The 23,605-nt window shown below is 44.7% G+C and overlaps 1 protein-coding gene across 5 annotated transcripts in view; it reads left to right on the top strand.

The window, feature by feature from the left end:
• The window catches only part of LOC126474956 (proline-rich proteoglycan 2-like), a 90,535-nt gene that overhangs the window by 56,783 nt on the left and 10,147 nt on the right, over window positions 1-23,605 (top strand). For 4 of the 5 annotated variants that reach the window (XM_050102479.1, XM_050102477.1, XM_050102478.1 and 1 more), the window contains one exon: window positions 3,774-3,953. The exons of the other annotated variant lie outside the window; for it this stretch is intronic. In XM_050102479.1, the coding sequence (XP_049958436.1) occupies window positions 3,774-3,953 (180 nt within the window). The remainder of the gene's footprint in view (window positions 1-3,773; window positions 3,954-23,605) is intronic. 5 annotated transcript variants of the gene reach the window in all.

Raw genomic sequence — 23,605 nt, 5'->3', positions numbered from 1 at the left:
ACAGAACCTGTCAAATTCTTCCACGACAAATACACAGAGTGTTAATAACGTTTATTTTGCCTACAAAGCTCCAGGAGTTTTCGCATAAAAAAATTGAAAGGCGCTATCTGTTGAATGAAATTCTCACTCTACAGCGGAGTGGGCGCTGATTTGAAACTTGCTGGCAGATTAAAACTGTGTGCTCGACCGAGACTCGAACTCGGTACCTTTGTCTTTCGCGGGCAAGCGCTCTACCAACTGAGCTACCCAAACACGATTCAGGACCCCTCCTCACAGCTTTAATTCCGCAGTGCCTCGCCTCCTACCTTCCGAGTTCGAGTCTCGTTCTGGCACACAGTTTTAATCTGCCAGGGAGTTTCACATCAGCGCACACTCCGCTGTACAGTGAGAATTTCGTTCTAGAAACAACCCCCAGGCTGTGGCTAAGCCATGTGTCCGCAACATCCTTTCTTCCAGGAGTGCTAGTTCTGCAAGGTTCGCAGGAGAGCTTCTGTGAAGTTTGGAAGGTAGGAGGCGAGGTACTGGCGGAATTACAGCTGTGAGGACGGGGCATGAAACGTGCTTGGGTAGCTCAGTTGCTAGAGCGCTTGCCCGCGAAAGGCAAAGATCACGAGTTCGAGTCTCGGTCCGGCACAGTTCTAATCTGCTAGGAAGTGGCATTATTTGTCTTTACGACGGCTCAAAAACTATTATGGCGCACAAACGTCAGTCTACCGAAGCCATTTAAACATCCAACAATGAATGGCGGGAGAAAATGTCCCTGATACTTCATCAACTAACTGAGAGCGATGAGCAGGTTTTCATCTACCCCCCACATTGGTGCATTCTGAATCGAATCAGAACTGACCAGGGCAGATGAGGAGCATTATCACAACAATGGGGACTGAAGTCCCCTACTCAAAGTGACTACACCAAAGAGAAGTAAACCGTACATCAAGCAATATTTGAATGTCCTTCAAAGCATTCATAGTGACAATGGATTACGTCCACAATTTGCCCACAGATCCTTTTGATTGGATTCCAGACATAGGGTTATAAACCCATTGTTAATGGTATATGGTGTGTATCTGTGTAGAAATCTATCTACAGGGTGAAAAGTATTTAAACCGACGAACTCTGGGAGGTTGGAGAGGAGATCAAAACAAATATTTTTCCCTAATGTCATTTTTTGCTATGAGGATTATTTAAACCGGTGGAGGCCGTACTACGCTAGTCAGTTGTTAGAGACCGTATTACGATCTTCAGTTGTTGGATGGCGTATTACGCTCTTCAGTTGTAGGCAACTGCTATCCACCAACGTAGTAGTGCATTATCGCTGGTTACTAATGGAGCGATACACCTGGAGTGAGTACACTGATATGGTTGGTGCGTACTACGTAGCGCACCACAACGGACGAGCTGCACAGCGGGTTTATCAACAACAAATCCTAATCGCCATATCCCGCATCATACGACCTTTGCTGCTGTGTACCAACGTCTGCGTGAGACCGGGTCATTTAGCAGATTAGCTGGACAGGGACGCCATCGCACGGTAAGAACGCTGCAATTTGAGGAAGCTGTCTTGCAGCATGTGGAGCGGGATCCTTCAGTCAGTGCGGTTCTTCGTTAATGTGTGGGTCGGTGTTGTTGGGGACTGTTTAATTGGGCCGTATCTGCTACCGAGGCCATTAAATGGCAGGCACTATTACAATTTTCTCGCCAGAGCTTTGCCAGAATTGCTGGAAGACGTCCAGCTCCCTATAAGACAACGCATGTGGTTCCCACATGACGGGGCGCCGGCACATTTCGGTCATCGTGTGCGTCGATTACTGGACCGACGGTTCCCAGAAACGTGGACTGGCAGAGGTGGTCCTGTACCATGGCCTGCTCGATCCCCAGATATGTCCCCTCTGGACTTTTTTCTGTGGGGCTAGATGCGCAACTCTGTTTACGCAACTGCTGTTGCATCAGAAGAGGATTTGGTTGCCCGGATAGTAGCAGCAGCAGGAACAATTCAGGATACTCCTGGGGTTTTTGCCCGTGTCAGACAGAACATGATCCGACGGTGTAACCTTTGTTTACGTGTAATGGAGGCATTTTTGAAAATCTACTACACTCCTGGAAATGGAAGAAAGAACACATTGACACCGGTGTGTCAGACCCACCATACTTGCTCCGGACACTGCGTGAGGGCTGTACAAGCAACGATCACACGCACGGCACAGCGGACACACCAGGAACCGCGGTGTTGGCCGTCGAATGGCGCTAGCTGCGCAGCATTTGTGCACCGCCGCCGTCAGTGTCAGCCAGTTTGCCGTGGCATACGGAGCTCCATCGCAGTCTTTAACACTGGTAGCATGCCGCGACAGCGTGGACGTGAACCGTATGTGCAATTGACGGACTTTGAGCGAGGGCGTATAGTGGGCATACGGGAGGCCGGGTGGACGGACCGCCGAATTGCTCAACACGTGGGGCCTGAGGTCTCCACAGTACATCGATGTTGTCGCCAGTGGTCGGCGGGAGGTGCACGTGCCCGTCGACCTGGGAAGGGACAGCAGCGACGCACGGATGCACGCCAAGACCGTAGGATCCTACGCAGTGCCATAGGGAACCGCACCGCCACTTCCCAGCAAATTAGGGACACTGTTGCTCCTGGGGTATCGGCGAGGACCATTCGCAACCGTCTCCATGAAGCTGGGCTGCGGTCCCGCACACCGTTAGGCCGTCTTCCGCTCACGCCCCAACATCGTGCAGCCCGCCTCCAGTGGTGTCGCGACAGGCATGAATGGAGGGACGAATGGAGACGTGTCGTCTTCAGCGATGAGAGTCGCTTCTGCCTTGGTGCCAATGATGGTCGTATGCGTGTTTGGCGCCGTGCAGGTGAGCGCCACAATCAGGACTGCATACGACCGAGGCACACAGGGCCAACACCCGGCATCGTGGTGTGGGGAGCGATCTCCTACACTGGCCATACACCACTGGTGATCGTCGAGGGAACACTGAATAGTGCACGGTACATCCAAACCGTCATCGAACCCATCGTTCTACCATTTCTAGACCGGCAAGGGAACTTGCTGTTCCAACAGGACAATGCACGTCCGCATGTATCCCGTGCCACCCAACGTGCTCTAGAAGGAGTAAGTCAACTACCCTGGCCAGCAAGATCTCCGGATCTGTCCCCCATTGAGCATGTTTGGGACTGGATGAAGCGTCGTCTCACGCGGTCTGCACGTCCAGCACGAACGCTGGTCCAACTGAGGCGCCAGGTGGAAATGGCATGGCAAGCCATTCCACAGGACTACATCCAGCATCTCTACGATCGTCTCCATGGGAGAATAGCAGCCTGCATTGCTGCGAAAGGTGGATATACACTGTACTAGTGCCGACATTGTGCATGCTCTGTTGCCTGTGTCTATGTGCCTGTGGTTCTGTCAGTGTGATCATGTGATGTATCTGACTCCAGGAATGTGTCAATAAAGTTTCCCCTTCCTGGGACAATGAATTCACGGTGTTCTTATTTCAATTTCCAGGAGTGTATAATTGAAAGTGGATTATGTTAATGTGTTGAGTATTGGTCATAAAAAAATGGAAGAGTCTGTCGGTTTAAATACTTTTCACCCTGTATTTGTTCTAAATAGTCATCTAGTATTTTCTTCATTGTATGATAAATAAACTGTTATAGTTACAACTTGTGCTGGTAGTAGCTGTGTTAGACCTATGCAGTTGTTATGTTACCATTTTGTTGAACGACACACTTTAGTGCTACAGTGCTGCATGGTACATGTTATGCACAGAGGCTGTGGACGATGATGGCCAGTGGAAAAACACATGGCAGCCAGTGGCAGTAATGAGGGAGAGGCGGGCCAGCAACCACTCGCGACCTCCCAAGGGGCCTCCGCCTGGCAACCATTCAGGACGTCCCAAGGGGCCCCCACCCAGCAGAGGCCGCAGGCAGCTCCACCAACAGGCACCAGGTGGGTCGAAGGAAACTGGGTAAAAGCTAAGAAAACAGGCCTCCACACACAGGATCACCGGTCCACCAACCTGCTCATGCAGGGGGTTAGTCTCAATCCACTTGTCTGTGTGTGGCTGATGGGCATGCTGTCAGGTCTGTGGTTTGGGTGTATCAATACCACTGGCATGCACCTACCTACTTACCATGACCACTACCTGCCAGCCCCCACTCTGTCAGCAGAGGCAGGTTGGGTCCCACAAGCAACTGATGGGTTCAGTGAGCTGCTTGCCAACCTTAGCCACAGCCCATCTGACTGTGTTTGTACACTGGCAAGTGCTTATATGGATGGAGTGTGGGCTAGCAGGTAACAGTCAGGGTGAGCGGGTAGGTACTTAATGGTGGAACAGACACATCCAAAACACAGACCCTACCGTGAACTCATCAGCCACACACAGGTGTGTTGGTATGGGCTGACACCCTCAGTGAATGGGATGGCTGAATGGTCAGCCTGTGCTTGGAGGCTTGTACACACACTATATTCAGTGCTAAGTTTCAGTGCAGGACCAGGCCACTCAGCTAAGTTCTTGCTGGTGTAAGAGCTACCTTGTTTCAGCACATCGTTACCACAAAATAATCTGAGACACTGACGTCACATTCCTTGAAATATAGATGCACTGTGAAGCGTTTAGCAAGCATGGAGAAAGGACATATTTGTCTGTATGTAGGTTTGTGATTCGTCGAGGGTGGCTGCTGCCTGCCCGTACTGATGTTCGTTTTTAACCAAATAAAAGCACAGTAGTAAAATTCTTCTGTAGCTACGGTACCTAACACAAACCAGTACCATGTTGCTCGAGACGTTAATACACTGAAGAGCCAAAGAAACTGGTATAGGCATAAGTATTCAAAAACAGAGATATGTAAACAGGCAGAATACGTCGCTACAGTCGACAACGCCTATATAAGACAACAAGTGTCTGGAGCAGTTGTTAGATCGGTTACTGCTGCCACAATGGCAGGTTATCAAGATTTAAGTAAGTTTGGATGTGGTGTTATAGTCGGCGCACGAGCGATGGAACACAGCATTTCCGAGGTAACGATGAAGTGGGAACTTCTCGGTACGACCATTTCACGAGAGTACCGTGAATATCAGGAATCTGGTAAATCATCAAATCTCCGAAATCGCTGCGGTCGGAAAATAATACTGCAAAAACGGGACTAACGACGACTGAAGAAAGTCCTTCAACGTGACGGAAGTGCGGCCCTTCCGCAAACTGCTGCAGAATTCATTGCTGGGCCATCTACAAGTGTCAGCGTGCGAACCATTCAACGAAACATCATCGATAAGGCCTTTCAGAGCCGAAGGCTCCCTCGTATACCCTTGATGACTGCTCAACACAAAGTTTTACGCCTCGCCTGGGCCCGTCAACACCAAAATTGGTCTGTTGACGACTAGAAACATGGTGCCTTGTCGGACGTGTGCGGGTATGGAGACAATCTCATGAATCCATGGAACCTACATGTCAGCAGCGGACAGTTCAAGCTGGTGGAGGCTCTGTAATCGTGTGTGCAGTTAAAGTGATATGAGATACGTCTAGATACGAATCTGACAGGTGACATGTACGTAAGCATCCTGTCTGACCACCTGCAACCATTCATGTCCTCTGTGCATTCCGACGGACTTGGGCAATTCCAGCAGGACAGTATGACACCCCACAAATCCAGAACTGCTACAGAGTGGCTCCAGGAACATTCTTCTGAGCTTAAACACTTCCGCTGGCCACCGAACTCCCCAGACATGAACATTATTGTGCATGTCTGGAATGCCTTCCAACGTGCTGTTCAGAAGAGGTCTCCACTCGCTCGTACCCTTACGGATTTATGGACAGCCCTGCACGATTTCTGGTGTCAATTCTCTCCAGCACTACTTCAGACATTAGTCGAGTCCACGGCACTTCTGCGAGCTCGCATGATCCCTACACGATATTAGGCATGCCTACCAGTTTCTTTGGCCCCTCAGTGTAAATAGCTCAACTGATGATGATGCTACAACGTTTAATCACAACAGCTTGGTCGGCCACAGGATTGCATTTGGTCACTTGACGTCCATGCACCTTTGCCATGGGTTAGTGTTGCTAGTCGCATGGTGTAGCCAAACTCGCTCTTGGTCCTATTACAGAGGAGTAGACTGTTTACTGATCCTCGTTTCGCCTCCTCCTTACTCTGTCTCATTGTTGTTATCAGCTCATCAGCGCAAACATGACGCTGTACTCTACATGCATTCATTATAGTTACATTGGGACGGATGTCTCCTATTTATTTTCCGCAAACACTTGGTTAATACGTATAGCTTATCTCATATTTTGTATATTGGATCGCCGTTTCTCCAAATTTATATTTTTAATAGGCTCGGTGGTGTATCTGCACTAAGAGTCAGGCGCGTCAGAACATGTAGACATACATTATGCACTCTGTATTGTCACATCAAATTAGTCCATGTGGTGTCACCGCCAGACACCACACTTGCTAGGTGGTAGTTTTAAATCGGCCGCGGTCCATTAGTACATGTCGGACCCGCGTGTCGCCACTGTGTGATCGCAGACCGAGCGCCACCACAAGGCAGGTCTCGAGATACGGACTAGCACTCGCCCCAGTTGTACGGACGACTTTGCTAGCGACTACACTGACGAAGCCTCGCTCCTTTGCCGAGCAGATAGTTAGAATAGCCTTCAGCTAAGTCCATGGCTACGACCTAGCAAGGCGCCATTAGCCTTACATAGCTTGTATCTACAGAGTCTCACTTGTATCGTCAAGAGTGATGTACCACAAGTATGGATTAAAGTTAAGTATTCCAGAAGCTACATACTTTTCTTTATAGCATTCATTACGTATCCTGTTTCAGACCTCACGCCCATCTGCGTGAGCTTAGCGCGTGCCTTTCGGCTACTTCCGTGGCGTGGCTGTCTTGCTACGCCACAACAGTCCACACCTCCTGGTAGGCAAACCATTGAACAGATTTCCAAGGCAGTCTTCTGTTGCGTTTTCCCAAGCACTTCATATCAGCAGCTTCAATGAATTGTATGCATGTACTAACGTTTACTATTTCACAAGGGGTGACACTATTTAGGAACTGTGATTTGAATTAAAAACTTGTAGAGATGCTCTATCCATTGATATGTGTTCGTTTTCTATGTATCCAGTTGCTTTTGTGGAGTCGTCTTCCGAATCCTCGGAGGTACTTATAAGTAGCACTACGTATTATGCATGGTCATTCACTGCCCCTACCGATGTTGCTTTATGCAGTCCGCAATGTTATATCTGGTTTTCAAAAACCAAGCGCGAGATTTTCATATTCTCTCGCTCACTACGCGCAAACTATTCGTCTCACAGAAAAAAAAAATGAAAAGGACCTTATTATAGGAAATTTAATTTAGTTAAATTTTGTGCTGGGGTAGATTTTCTGCAGAGGCCGTAGTTTTTGAGTTGTTCAAGAAAACCGCACAAACGTGACCATCAAACGCACCTACGAGGGCAGTTCAATAAGTAATGCAACACATTTTTTTCCTCTGCCAATTTTGGTTGAAAAAACCGGAAATTTCTTGTGGAATATTTTCAAACATTCCCGCTTCGTCTCGTATAGTTTCATTGACTTCCGACAGGTGGCAGCGCTGTACGGAGCTGTTAAAATGGCGTCTGTAACGGATGTGCGTTGCAAACAACGGGCAGTGATCGAGTTTCTTTTGGCGGAAAATCAGGGCATCTCAGATATTCATAGGCGCTTGCAGAATGTCTACGGTGATCTGGCAGTGGACAAAAGCACGGTGAGTCGTTGGGCAAAGCGTGTGTCATCATCGCCGCAAGGTCAAGCAAGACTGTCTGATCTCCTGCAATGGCGGAGCGTGCGAACACACTCGTTCGAGATGATCGACGGATCACCATCAAACAACTCAGTGCTCAACTTGACATCTCTGTTGGTAGTGCTGTCACAATTGTTCACCAGTTGGGATATTCAAAGGTTTGTTCCCGCTGGGTCCCTCGTTGTCTAACCGAACACCATAAAGAGCAAAGGAGAACCATCTGTGCAGAATTGCTTGCTCGTCATGTGGCTGAGGGTGACAATTTCTTGTCAAAGATTGTTAGAGGCGATGAAACATGGGTTCATCACTTCGAACCTGAAACAAAATGGCAATCAATGGAGTGGCGCCACACCCACTCCCCTACCAAGAAAAAGTTTAAAGCCATACCCTCAGCCGGTAAAGTCATGGTTACAGTCTTCTGGGACGCTGAAGGGGTTATTCTGTTCGATGTCCTTCCCCATGGTCAAACGATCAACTCTGAAGTGTATTGTGCTACTCTTCAGAAATTGAAGGAAACGACTTCAGCGTGTTCGTAGGCACAAAATTCTGAACGACCTTCTCCCTCTTCATGACAACGCAAGACCTCACACAAGTCTTCGCACCCGAGAGGAGCTCACAAAACTTCAGTGGACTGTTCTTCCTCATGCACCCTACAGCCCCGATCTCGCACCGTCGGATTTCCATATGTTTGTCCCAATGAAGGACGCAATCCGTGGGAGGCACTACGTGGATGATGAAGAAGTTATTGGTGCAGTACGACGTTGGCTCCGACATCGACCAGTGGAACGGTACCGTGCAGGCATACAGGCCCTCATTTCAAGGTGGCGTAAGACCGTAGCATTGAATGGAGATTACGTTGAAAAATAGTGTTGTGTAGCTAAAAGATTGGGGAATAACCTGGTGTATTTCAATGCTGAATAAAACAACCCCTGTTTCAGAAAAAAAATGTGTTGCATTACTTATTGAACTGCCCTCGTACATTCTCACAGAGCCCACAGGAGTTCTAATATATTGCTCATGGCACTCCCTCCTACCCTTGCATAAAATTTGCGACGTCACAGATTATTTCCCACATTCGACCAGTCATGTCACGCCGCCGGCTTACTCGAGCACTTACGTATTGTGAAACTGTCATTATTGTACCTTTTACCTAACAATTTTGTGAATTTTAACAGCATATAATAAACAATCACATCGTTGTATTCGCCAGGCCTTCTGCACGCGATATTGCTGTGCTTGTAAGAGTTAAGTTCGGATCGGACAGTCAATGTAATTGATTTTAGCGTAACGTTTACAGAAATCGATTTCTATAGTTAACTTCACAGGCACGTTTAAATTAATAACGTAATGGAATAGGCGACGATGCTGATAGCATAAGAGCCCTGTCAACAGAGACCAAAAAGGTCGAATATCGAGCTTAGTTCGTGTAGTCAGAAATTCTTGTACTGTGGCAGGGGGGAATGGCAAGAACAACGTACTAGAAATCCTAACTGGTGAGGGTTGAGTGTGGGGTTGATGTCCATTTGAAGATCACTCTTGTACGTTTTTCCTGAATAACTCGGAAACGGCGACCTCCAGCGGAAACGTATCCCAGTACAAAATTCAACTACAATTGCATTAAATTTCCTACAAAACGGCCCTCTTCATTTTTTCTGCAGGGCTCGCGTGTAGCGAATGAGAGTATATAAAAATATCGCGCGTGGTTTTTGAAGGTTTGTTTGTGGGATTAAAGGGACCAGACTGCTACGGTCATCGGTCCATTTTTCCAAATACTAAAAACACCCACAGAGAATAAAAACGATCAACAGAATAGATGACAGACAACACAGGGCAAGAGAAACTTAGACAAAGACCAGACAAAACGAATTAAAATCACACAGTGTGTGACGGTGGTTGGCCGACCATAGAAACAAAAATAGGAAAAGCCAACCACCGATAGACACATTAAAAACTCAGTTTAAAATCGTAGGCCAAAGGCCAGAATCAACACAAGAAAAACATAACAAACACTCAAATTAAATGATAAAAAACCCCTGCCCGAATAAAATGCAAAACTACGCCAGCCATGGAAGAGTCATCAGTTAAAAGGGCAGGGAGCGTATCAGGCAGCGCAAACGTCTGCCTGAGCACAGTTAAAAGGGTACACTCCAACAGAATGTGGACCACCGTCAAGGCCGCCCTGCAACGACAAAAAGGCAGGTCCTCACGACACAGTAAATAACTGTCCGTCAGTCGGGTGTGGCCAAAGCGGAGCCAACAAAGGACGACTGAGTCCCTGTGGTTGGCTCGCATGGATGACCGCCACACAGTAGTCGTCTCCTTGATAGGACGGAGTTTGTTTGGCACGGGCAGGTTGCGCCATTCTGTGTCCCATAAATCGAAAATTTTTCGGCGTAAGATTGCCCACAAATCAGTCGCCGGGAGGCCAATCTCCAGAGATGGTTTACTGGTGGCCTCTTTCGCCAGGCGGTCAACATTTTCATTGCCGGGTATCCCAACATGGCCGGGGGTCCACACAAAGACCACAGAGCGGCCGCAACGGGCAAGATTATGCAGGGACTGCTGGATAGCCATCACCAGACGAGAACGAGGGAAACACTGGTCGAGAGCTCGTAAACCGCTCAGGGAATCGCTACAGATAACGAAGGACTCACCTGAGCGGGAGTGGATATACTCTAGGGCTGGAAAGATGGCCACCAGCTCAGCAGTGTAAACGCTGCAGCCAGCCGGCAATGAACGTTGTTCGGAATTGTCCCCTAGAGTTGGAGCATAACCGACACGACCAGCAACCATCGAACCGTCATTGTAAAACACGCCAGAGCCCTGATACGTGGCTAGGATGGAATAAAAGCGGCGGCGGAAGGCCTCCGGAGGGACTGAGTCCTTCGGGCCCTGTGCCAATTCGAGCTGAAGGCAAGGGAGAGTTTTTGAAGGCCAATGGGTTGCATAAAATGACAGCGATAGGGGCAGTGGGACCAACCTGTACATATTTCGGAAAAAAAAACTCGTTTTCGCAACAAGACTTCTAAATTCAAACATCAAAGAATCAGTCAATACATATTCAATAAATGAAATGGGTAATACAAGAGCTGTTGTTGTTGTGATCTTCAGTCCAGAGACTGGTTTTATGCAGCTCTCCATGCTCCTCTATCCTGTGGAAGCTTCTTCATCTTGCAGTACCTACTGCAACGTACATCCTTCTGAATCTGTTTAGTGTATTCATCTCTTGGTCTCGCTCTACGATTTTTACCCTCCACGCTGCCATCCAATACTAAATTACTGATCCCTTGAAGCCTCAGAGTATATCCTACCAACCGATTCCTTCTTCTAGTCAAGTTGTGCCACAAACTCCTATTCTCCCCAATTCTATTCAGCACCTCCTCATTAGTTATGTGATCTACCCACCTAATCTTGAGCATTCTTCTGCAGCACCACATATCGAAAGCTTCTGTTCTCTTCTTGTCCAAACTATTTATCGTCCACGTTTCACTTCCATACATGACTACACTCCATACAAATACTTTCAGAAACGACTTCCTGACGCTTAAATCTATGCTCGATGTTAACAAATTTCTCTTCTTCAGAAACGCTGTCCTTGCCATTGCCAGTCTACATTTTATATCCTCTCTACTTCGACCATCATCAGTTATTTTGCTCCCCAAATAGCAAAACTCCTTTACTACTTTAAGTGTCTCATTTCCTAATCTAATTCCCTCAGCATCACCCTATTTATTTCGACTACATTTCACTATCCTCGTTTTGCTTTTGTTGATGTTCATCTCATATCCTCCCTTCAGGATACTGTCCATTCCGTTCAGCTGCTCTCCCAGGTCCTTTGATGTCTCTGACAGAATTACAGTGTCATCGGCGAACCACAAAGTTTTTATTTCTCCTCCATGGATTTTAATTCCTACTCCGAATTTTTCTTTTGTTTCCTTTACTGCTTGCTCAATGTACAGATTAAATAACATCGGGGATAGGCTACAACCCTGTCTCACTCCCTTCCCGACCACTGCTTCCCCTTCATGTCCCTCGACTCTTATAACTGCCATTTGGTTTCTGTACAAATTGTAAATAGCCTTTCGCTCCCTGTATTTTACCTCTGCCACCTTCAGAATATGTAAGAGAGTATTCCAATCAGCATTGTCAAAAGCTTTCTCTAAGTCTACAAATGCTAGAAACGTAGGCTTGCCTTTCCTTAATCTATTCTCTAAGATAAGTCGTAGGGTCAGTATTCCCTCACGTGTTCCAACATTTCTATGGAATCCAAACTGATCTTCCCCAAGGTCGGCTTCTACCAGTTTTTCCATTCGTCTGTAAAGAATTCGTGTTAGCATTTTGCAGCAGTGGCTTATTAAATTGATAGTTCGGTAATTTTCACATCTGTCAGCACCTGCTTTCTTTGGGATTGGAATTATTATATTCTTCTTGAAGTCTGAGGGTATTTCGCCTGTCTCATACATCTTGCTCACCAGATGGTAGAGTTTTGTCAGGGCTGGCTAATACAAGAGTGGAGGAAAGAAAAGATAATAAAGTACGTAACACGTTATTATCGCTGGCCAAAGAACTTTTATTGAATGCTGAACCAAAATTCAAAGTGAGACAGATGCATTACATTATTTTTGAATCTGGTCACCTGTTCTCTGTAAACAATGGACGTAAAGTAATACCAATCGTTCAGTTCCTCGATGACAGAAATCCATTGCATTGTGACTGAGTCATTCGAGAAGTGCTCTGTCAACGTCCCCTTCATTATAAAATCTATTTTCCCCCAAAAGTTCTTTCAGTTTACCGAAAATATTGAAACAGCATTATTCAAGATCTGAACACTATGTCTGGCCGGCATCAACAACGTCTGCGCGGACCGGGCGCGACTGTATTTGATCGATTTACCGCCGGAATTTCGTTAAGAATCTGAGGACAAACGTAGATCTTTGCTCAAACTGTGACGCACCTCTTATTTATACCGCAGCATAGATGCGTCTGCGGGAAACCTGGAACATTTACTCTCGTCTTACAATGCGCCACTCTTATGGAACAACGTGTATAACTCACTTTATGAAGGTCATCCATGTTTCCTGCGATACTTTGCCTCAGGAACACTGCCTTGCAAGGACCAGCGGCAGACGTAAAATGCTGCCTTGGCTACGCTTTTCCATGTCAGAAATGTATGGCGGAACAGTTCTCTACGTTCGCCATATGTAGAGCCAGTGTAATTCGGAAAGAAGTACAAATGATTATTCAAGAAATGACACGTTACATGCCGTAAGGTGCTATGATCTCTGTAGTTCTTGTGCAATACTGCGATAAATCGTAGCCCTATGGTTGTGTAAAAAGCTCTTGTAAACACTTGTCAACGACACACAGGCCGTACATCACTCAATAATTCAAGGAAATCGACATAAAAGTTTTCTGTGTGTTGGTACCGCGTCATAATGTATAAAACTATTGCTGCTGGAGAAAAAAAACAACATTTCGGCCACAGTTGCTGGTAGACCCTGAAGAAGTCCGCTGCAACCGTGGCCGAAACGTTGGTTTTTTTCTCCAGCAGCAGTAGTTTTATAGCGTACATTATGACGCGGTACCATACCCAGAAAACTTTTATGTCGACTGACTCTGGCCGCGGAAGCCTACGCAGTTCAAGCAAATGTTCATCAGAAATCCAAGTTTTGGTCAGTCAAATAATCTTCCCTTTATTTTGGATTCACCAATGCCTGACAACCACTGTTCTCTCCTGTACCATTCCTAATAGAACGCAGCAGCACCTCGCGCAACCGAGCTGCAAGCACAGAAATATGCTGTTACACCCACATATACAGATGTACGCCTTTTGTGTGCCTCATATCGGATAAGTGTGAGTAGCAGTTTAAAGTTTCCAAATGGCTCATTCAGCTAAACGGCATGAGCAAATGGAAAGGAAGGAAGTTTCTTCCCATTGTGGGGAAGTACTGCTTTCAGACTAAGTTTACTGGAATCTATGAAGAACTGCAATTCATTTACACTAAAATCGTGTCGCTAATCGCCTTCCTTTCTGAAATATTAAGCAAAAAATCATGACACTCAATTTGACACTGCAAGGAAGTGAATTCTAACTTTTTTGATGATGAAATTTTGGTGCTGCAATGAAGAAGATTCCATCTTTTTAATCATGAAGCTAAAAGCTCAGCCTGTTGCACCGGCGAATTTAAACCATGAACAAGAACGTTGAGATAAACTTGGGACAAAAAGTATGACTCATTTGATTCACAGTGGACTGGAAATGTAGGGTCGAAATTTTTATTTCCTTCGCTGTCCTTTGCGTGCATTCTTCTTCATCTGCTGTCACGTTCTTACCAGCTACAGATATCGGCAAGTCTTCACTGTGACATAAGACCCTATAGCGGACAGTAAATTTGGATACGACAGAGCCTTCCTTGATTTCGAGGCGATTCTGTCCATTTTTGTCACACAAATCTTACATTCCGCAGTGTGGCCCGCTGGTTCCCTCCAGATCAAGAGAACAGCGAAGGACCTGTGATGCGATCTTTTTAATCAGCCCATCAGGAGTATACAACACAGTGGGCAGCATACGCAGTGCTGGTCGCCATGCTTACACCCGAAATAAAGTACGCAGCCCTGCTTAACAACAAGATTACGTTCCCTATTTTTTGATTTCAGGGTTCATTCTCCGCGAAATTTGCACTATGATCGGAAGTACGAAGCATTTATCCTTCTGAATTAACGCAAAACCAAACCGCAAATCTTCACTAATTTAGGACGACAAGCAATCATTTCCGAATATGGTCAGAACAGTAAGTGCCGATATGCAAGTGGCAAAAAACACAACTCGATTCCACGTGTCCGAAGATGAATCGTCAGCAGTGCTGCCAAATTACCTTGTGACACGACTGTCACATATAGTTATGCAATATTATTTTCATTTTATGCCACTGTTTTGCCGTTATTGTATTGAGAGTAATGGGCATCATAAACAAATGAGGCACAAGTACATAAAAGCGATCTCAGAAAGGTACCAGTTAGTTGAATGTAGTCAATTACAGTCATTGGAAAACGAATGGACAAGGTACAGGGACACGGTACTAGAACTGGCTAAAGAATGTCTTGGAACAGTAGTGTGTAAAGGTAGGATGAAGCAAACAGCTTGGTGGAATGACACAGTCAAGGCAGCCTGTAAAAGGAAAAAGAAGGCGTATCAAAAATGGCTACATACTAGAAATCAGGTAGACAGAGAAAGTTATGTTGAAGAAAGAAACAAAGCCAAACAGATAATTGCAGCATCCAAGAAGAAATCGTGGGAAGACTTTGGAAACAGGTTGGAGACTTTGGGTCAAGCTGCTGGAAAACCATTCTGGAGTGTAATTAGCAGTCTTCGAAAGGGAGGTAAGAAGGAAATGACAAGTATTTTGGACAGGTCAGGAAAACTGCTGGTGAATCCTGTTGATGCCTTGGGGCAGATGGCGGGAGTATTTTGAAGAGTTGCTCAATGTAGGTGAAAATACTATCAGTAATGTTTCAGATTTCGATGTACAGTGAGATAGGAATGATGATGGCAATAGGATCACATTTGAGGAAGTGGAGAAAAGGGTCAGTAGATTGCAGTGCAATAAAGCGGCTGGGGTGGATGAAATTAAGTTGGAACTCATCAAATACAGTGGAATGTCAGATCTTAAATGGCTACACAGGATAATTGAAATGGCGAGGGAGTCGGGACATGTTCCATCAGACTGGGCGAAAGCAGTAATCACACCAATCTTTAAACATGGAAACAGAAAAGATTGTAACAACTACAGAGGTATTCCTCTCCTGTGCAAACCTCTTCATCTCAGAGTAGCACTTGCATCCTGCGTCCTCAATTATTTGCTGAATGTTTTCCAAACTCTGTCTTCCTCTACAGTTTTTGTTCTCTACAGATCCCTTTAGTATCATGGAAATCATTCACTGATGTCTTAACGGATGTCCTATCATCCTGCCGCTTTTCCTTGTCAGTGTCTTCCACATATTTCTTTTCTCTCCGATTCTGCATAGAACCTCCTCATTCCTTACCGTATCAGTCCATCTAATTTTCACCACCCGTCTGTAGCACCGCATCTCAAATGCTTCGATTCTCTTCTGTTACGGTTTTCCCACAGTCCAGTCTGGGTTCCAGACGTACATTCTCGGAAATTTCTTCCTCGAATTAAGGCCTATGTTTGATAGTAGTAGATTTCTCTTGGCCAAGAATGAGCTTTTTGTAGTCTTAGTCTGCTTCTGACGTCCTCCTTGATCCGTCCGTGACTCGCTATTTTGCTGCCTAGGTAGCAGAATTCCTTAACTTCATCTACTTCGTGACCATAAATCCTCATGTTAAGTTTCTCGCTGCTCTCATTTCTGCTACTTCTCATTACTTTCCTCTTTCTTCGATTTACTCTCAATCCATATTCAATACTCATTAGACTGTTCATTCCATTCAGCAGATCATTTAATTCTTCTTCACTTTCACTCAGGATAGCAATGTCATCAGCGAATCGTATCATTGATATCCTTTCACCTTGAATTTTAATTTCACTCTTGAATCTTCCTTTGCATCATTACTTTTCCGATGTACAGATTGAACAGCAAGGGTGAAAGAATGCATCCCTGCCTTAGACCCTTTTTAATCCCAGCACTTCGTTCTTAGTCGCCCAGTCTCATTATTCCCTCTTGGCTTTTGTACATACTCTATATTATGCGTCTCTCTATAGCTTACTCTTACTTTTGTCAAAATTTCGAACATCTTGCACCATTTTAATTGTAGAAAGGTTTTTCCTGGTCTACAAAATCTATGGAAGTGTCTCGATTTTTCTTTAGTCTTACTTCCATTACTAACCGCAACATCAGAATTGCATCTCTGGTGCCCTTTCTTTCCTGATGCCAAACTGGTCGTCATCTATCACATCCTCAATTTTCTTTTCCATTCTTCTGTAAATTATTATTGTCAGCATCTCCGGTGCATAAGTTGTTAGCTGATTGTGTGATGATTCTCATACTTGTCATTTCTTGCAGTCTGGATGATATTTTTCCGAAAGTCAGATGTTACGTCGCCAGACTCGTATATTCTACTACACCAACGTGAATAGCCGTTTTGTTGCCACTTTCCCCACTGATTTTAGAAATTCTGATGGATTGTTATCTATCCCTTCTGCTTTCTTTGATCTTAAGTAATCAAAAGTTCTTTTACATTCTGATTCTAATACTGAATCCCCTGCCTCTTCTAAATTGACTCCAGTTTCTTCCTCTATGACATCAGACAAATCTTCCCCCTCCAGTGTACTCTTCCCACCTATCTGCTCTCCTCTCTGCTTTTAACAATGATATTCCTGTTGCACTCTCAGTGTTACCACTCTTGCTTTTAATTTCACCGAAGGTTATTTTGACTTTCCTATATGCTGATTCAGCCCTTCCGACAATCATTTCTTTTTCGAATTCTTCATATTTTTCATGCATCCATTTCGTCTTAGCTCCCCTGCACTTCCTATTTATTTCATTCCTCAGCAACTTGTATTTCTATATTCCTTCATTTCGTTGAACATTTTTGTACTTTCTTCTTTCGTCGATCAACTGAAGTATTTTTTCTGTTGCCCATGCTTCCTTCGCAGTTAGCTTCTTTGTACCTATGTTTTTCTTTCCGTCTTCTGAGAGTGCCCTATTTATAAATGTCCACTCCTCTTCAACTGTGTTGCCTGCTGAGCTATTCCCTAATGCTTCATCTATAGCCTTAGAGAAATTCAAGCGTATCTCTTCACTGCTTAGTACTTCTGTATTCCATTCCTTCGAGTATTGATTCTTCCTGGCTAATCTCTTAAACTTCAACCTACTCTTCATCACTACTACATTGTGACTTGAACCCATGTCTGCTCCCGGGTACGCCTTAGGATCCAATATATGATATCGGAATCTTTGTCTGGCTGTGATGTAACCTAACTGAAATCTTTACATATCACCCAGCCTTTTCCAAGAATACCTCTTCCAGTTGTGATTCTTGAACAGAATATTCGCTATTACTAGCTGAAACTTGTTACAGAACAGAAACTAGCTGAAATTTATTACAGAACTCAATTAGTCTTCCTCCTCTCTCATTCCTTGACCCCAGCCCATATTCTCTTGTAATCTTTTCTGCTACTCCTAATCCAAAACTGCATTCCAGTGCCCCCTCACTGTTAGATTTTCATCTCCCTTTACGTACTGCGTCACCCTCTCAATATCCCCATACATTGTCTCTGTCTCTTCATCTTCAGTTTTCGACGTCGGCGTGCATACCTGAACTATCGTTGCCGGTACTGGTTTTCTGTCGATTCTGATAAGAACCATCCTATCACTGAACTGTTCAGAGTAACGCATCCTCTGCCCGACCTTCCTATTCATAACGAATCCTACTCCCGTTTGTTACGGCGTAAAGTCAAGCGCCTACACGCCAGTCGGGAATGACAGAGAAGACGGCAACCAATCACACGCTGAGCGACCCATCTCCAGGACGACGAAGCGACAGCAGCGGCCTCTATGTGAAGAAGCGCTGCGCCCGAACGGTCGCGGCCGAGTGGAACAGCAGCCTCAAGACTAGCGACTTGAATAGAAGCGTCAACGCTTATTACTGCGCTTGAATTAGGATTGTTTGCACTGAAGAACATTGATTATTTTGCATGTCGCCCTTTGCTTGTGACACATCTGTGGAACACTGAAAGTTACGTTTTATCATTTACTTTTTGTAATAAAACTCACTAATATGTTTTGTTTGAATTGTTGCCTAGCGAACCAAGTACGTAGGATTCCTAGACTCATATTTGAACACGGGTATAGATACATTTTATGCTGCTGTTGATATTACCCTGTACTCGTCTGTTCACAAATCCTTGTCTTCTTTCCATTTCCCTTCACTGACCCCTACTATATCTGGACTGAGCCCTAGCATTTCCCTTTCCAGATTGTCTCCTTTCCCTACCACGTTCAAGCTTTGACATTCCACGCCCAGACTCGTAGAACGTTATCCTTTCGTTGGTGATTCAGAGTCTGTTTCTCGTGGTCACCTCCCCTGTGGCAGCCCCCTCCCGGAGATCCCAATGGGGGACTATTCCGGAATCTTTTGCCACTGGAGAGATCATCATGACACTTTTCAATTAGAGGCCACATGTCCTGTGGATACATGTTACGTGTCTTTAATTCAGTGGTTTCTGTTGCCTTCTGCATCCTCACGCAGTTGATCATTGCTGATTCTTCCGCCTTTAGGGGCAGTTTCCCATCCCAGGGACAACAGAGCGCCCTGAACGTCTGGCCGTCAAGGCCGTTGGCAGGATGAGGGTGACTTCTTATGACGGAAGTCTTCAGCGGCCTGTGCTGATTATTAATCAAAATTTAAGAGATAGCAGCTTTACAACCAGATACCGATGATGTTTTGAGTACTAATCAGAGTCGCTATCCCTCCACCAGATATAGCATACAGCAACATTTTTATAGAAATATTTTATCGTAGCTTAGACCAATGGCTTATTGCACCGTTCACTCAGATATATGTCCTACAGGAAGCCAAACGTTTGAACCTTCATTTCCTGGAGGTAGGAATGTGAAGTGAGGGTTATGTGTGGTAGTTTCATGTAAGTCTTGCGTTTATTTTCGACGAACATACCTGCATAGTTTATGTTAAGCCACAACGAATAACCAACATGAAGCGTTTTCAAATGAAAACTGAGTTGGGTGCTCAAAAACGTATTTCAATGTCGAATTCAGCACCCAAAGTTTTGTAAAGATTAATATAGTGATAAATGTATTTGTCATTTATTGTTCCGTCTCAATTTCACATTTATTACGATATAACCAGTTTCAATCACAGTCGATCTATGTAACTGTCTAGCATCCCGTCGCGTTTATACAGGAACTACCGATCAGAATGCTGCCAGTGTTCTAACATATAAAAATGGCTCTAAGCACTATGGGACTTAACATCTACATCTACATTTACATTTATACTCCACAAACCACCCATCGGTGTGTGGAGGAGGTCACTTTACGTGCCACTGTCATTACCTCCCTTTTCTGTTCCAGTCCCGTATGGTTCGCGGGAAGAACGACTACCGGAAAGCCTCCGTGCGCGCTCGAATCTCTCTAATTTTACGTTCGTGATCTGACGTCATCAGTCCCCTAGACTTAGAACTACTTAAACCTAACTAACCTAAGGGCATCACACACATCCATGCCCGAGGCAGGATTCGAACCTGCGACCGTAGCAGCAGCGCGGTTCTGGACTGAAGCGCCTAGAACCGCTCGGCCACAGTAGCCGGCGTTCTAACATATAGTTGAGATACATACACGATGGGTTGCTTACGTAACTACTTAGCTCTGAAATTATGGATTATGATCGAAACTAGTCATACCGTAAAAAAATGTTCAACTGGGACAGAACAATAAACGACATATAGATTTTTTAAAACATCAACACATTTGTTAGAATTAATGTGTACGACCAGCAGCGAACGTGCCAATAAATTTCAGTAGATCACGAAAACCGATAACGAGTTACGTGCTAGCGAACGGAAAGTTCGTGAGCATGCTAGTAAATTTAGACACATCCTGCATTGTTTCAGTTTACGATGTGGACAAGTTAAACAACGGTGTTAGGTTACAGTGATACAGCCGTGAAGACGGGAAGACTGTAAAACTATATACATTAATTTTTTAAATGAAGGCTTATCATGTTAAAAATGATATGGGCGAGTCTATTTGAGACCCTTTTTATGTTTTGCTGACGCATGGAGTAACAAGTGGAGTAACGTTAAAATCCGTGCTCGTATAAATTTGGCTGAGACCGTTCGAGCTTGAAGGTCTAGACGAGGTATGTTTTTCAGCTAGAAATGTCGAAGCGGAGAATGGCGATAAAGCTATATTAAGTTGCTATTATAGTAGTCGGTCTTTGACGTTCGTTTCAAGTGGAAATTACTTTGATATGAATGGCTGAAAGTCATTTCTTGTATACGCTGTGTACATAAAATACTGATGTAAAGGTCTTTATGTGAAAGAGTGTATTATGCTTACCTTAAAAGTCATAATCCACTTCTTAATGACTTTTGTGAAATGACAATAACGTAACGTTCAGTGAACACGTAACAGCGCAGCCGCAAGGAAATTCTGAGCGCGGAATAACAAGTGCGACTCCGGCATTTTTGCGCCTACCTTACAGTGATTGAGTGTCCAAAGAGTTACTCCCCTTGATCACGAACCAATACAGGTGCGACGTTGTGGAGGCCCTATTCACTATTCGGGAATAACGGATACCGAGCTGCTTGTAGAGAGAAAAGATTCTCAGTTATGACGCTGGACAAGTTGGAAATCTCGTAGCCGTCATTTTACTGCATTAATTTCTAAGTCTTGTAGCAGCAGCAGTAGATACAGTGCTGGCGGTAGTAGCACACACATTTGGAGTAATTTGGACATGCCGTTAGATTGAAGATTAACAGCAAAAATCGTAATTCATTTACAGAAGCATTTACGTATTTACAAGTTTACTTTGAGAGGGATGGAACACTTAGCCGTGGTCTTATATTAAGAACCTTTCTAGCATTTTCTTAAGTAAGTTAGCAAAACAAAGAAAGACGTAAATCAAGATGACCGAATGATGACTATTGCTTCCATCCCCTGAAATGCTTAGGCAATTTGTTAACAACAATGAAATCCCATTGGATTTAACCCTAGAGATCAAAGCAGTTTTTTGTTGTATATTGTTGCAAATAAATTATGTCTCAACGTAAAAAGCAAGCGCTAAACTTTTCATTTATTTCTCAAGACTAGTCAAATGTAGCATCATCAGCTGACGTCAGGACCGCGTCAGTTATGTTTGGTTTCCATTTTGCGTAGCGCAGCTTACCTACCGTTTGCATGTCTGGAAAACGGTCGGCACCCCACCGTAGTGAGTCACAGAGCTCAGAAAGGCCGACCGGAGTGGCTGTGCGGTTCTAGTTTGGAGCCGAGCGACCGCTACGGTCGCAGTTTCGAATCCTGCCTCGGGCATGGATGTGTGTGACGTCCTTAGGTTAGTTAGGTTTAATTAGTTCTAAGTTCTAGGCGACTGATGACCTCAGAAGTTAAGTCGCATAGTGTTCAGAGCCAGCCAGCTCAGAAAGAGGATAGGATGTTAGTAAATAGTATCATTCATTGCAGAGATTTGGATTAAAGTTTGCCTGAAATAAACAATGGTGGATAGGCGTGCTGGTGTGTTGCGAAATGATGTAGGTGATTTTTTTCATTTATATTTTTTATGAAACTGTATTGATTGACATATCTTTTTTAACTGTCTTTTTAAGTAAATTTGCCTTAGTAATCTCTTTAACCGCTTTAGGAAATATATTGTACAATTTTATTTCTTGATAGACAATACTGTCTTCCACGATCGAGAATAGAACTATTGCTACATGCACTATCAATTTTTCTTCTTTTCCTATATACGTAAATGATTGGTAACTGTACTCAGGTGGTGTAATTAAATTACCCAATGTGCTGAACACATCTTTACAATGAACCCGGCAACTGTATCTGACTCTTATTCTTATGATCCTTTTTTGCAATTTAAAAACCACATTTATAATTCGTAAATTTATTCCCCAAAAAGCATTCCTTAGCTAGAACTGAGTGTAGATAAGAATAGACTAGAAGACATAGGAATACACTGAAATATATTGGCTGTTAGAATGTAACGGCATATTCGTAGTATGACATTCTGTTTGCTACAATCTCTGTGTGTCTGCTTCAATAAAAAAATTTATTGTCTGGTCTACAGGGTTAACAAATGATTCCGCAAAATTCTATATACTGTAGAGTGTGCATTCGTAAACAAGTGGAGGACGGGGACTCATGGTTGGTTGGTTGGTTGGTTTGGGGAAGGAGACCAGACAGCGAGGTCATCGGTCTCATCGGATTAGGGAAGGACGGGGAAGGAAGTCGGCCGTGCCCTTTGAAAGGAACCATCCCGGCATTTGCCTGAAGCGATTTAGGGAAATCACGGAAAATCTAAATCAGGATGGCCGGACGCGGGGTGGGGTCTCATGTGCGGAAACTTCATGCAGTAGCGGTACATGGCGTTGACCGTCTAAGGCCCGTGAACTGCCCATAGGTCGTCCTTTAGGCAGCGAAGGCGAATTTGACGGACGGCAAGAACAACTTCTTTCCGTAGACCTGATAGCATTCACGGCGCACCGACATTGCCACCCCTATCCTAGCAACACCGATTGAGATATATCAGCGTCAAAATTTAAGGGATGAGCTAGAGCCGGCTGCAGTGGCCGAGCGGTTCTAGGCGCATCACTCTGGAACCGCGCGACCTCTAGGGTCGCAGGTTCGAATCCTGCCTCGGAAATGGATGTGTGTGATGTCCTTAGGTTAGTTAGGTTTAAGTAGTTCTAAGTTCTAGGGGACTGATGACCTCAGATGTTAAGTCCTATAGTGCTCAGAGCCATTTGAACCATTTGATGAGCTAGAGACGGCTGTTGACTTCCCCCATGATTTAGACGCCCTGTGGGTGAAGTTTCCGTACTGAATTCCTATCCTGTCTGTTCCAAAAGAAACACTCTTCAGCCCCTCGTAATTTGTTGGTACCGTTTTCTTACACACTGTATGGTGGTTTTATCTACATTTAATATTGTAGTGACATTTTCAGTCTTCAGACTGAAATTGGTGGATATGTTTTCTTTGCGTTTTGTGTAACTTCGTTACATGTTGACCATTAAACGAATATGTTCCTGTCGTAAACGACCCATTGGAATAATGCCCCTAGAAAAGTTTGTTTTACTATCGTGGGCTATACCACCTACCTCAAACTCCA

Source organism: Schistocerca serialis, chromosome 4 (assembly GCF_023864345.2).
Source record: "Schistocerca serialis cubense isolate TAMUIC-IGC-003099 chromosome 4, iqSchSeri2.2, whole genome shotgun sequence".
Lineage (NCBI taxonomy): Eukaryota > Metazoa > Arthropoda > Insecta > Orthoptera > Acrididae > Schistocerca > Schistocerca serialis.
The sequence above is the reverse complement of the archived record's forward strand: the minus strand, read 5'-3'. Positions and strand labels throughout refer to the sequence as shown.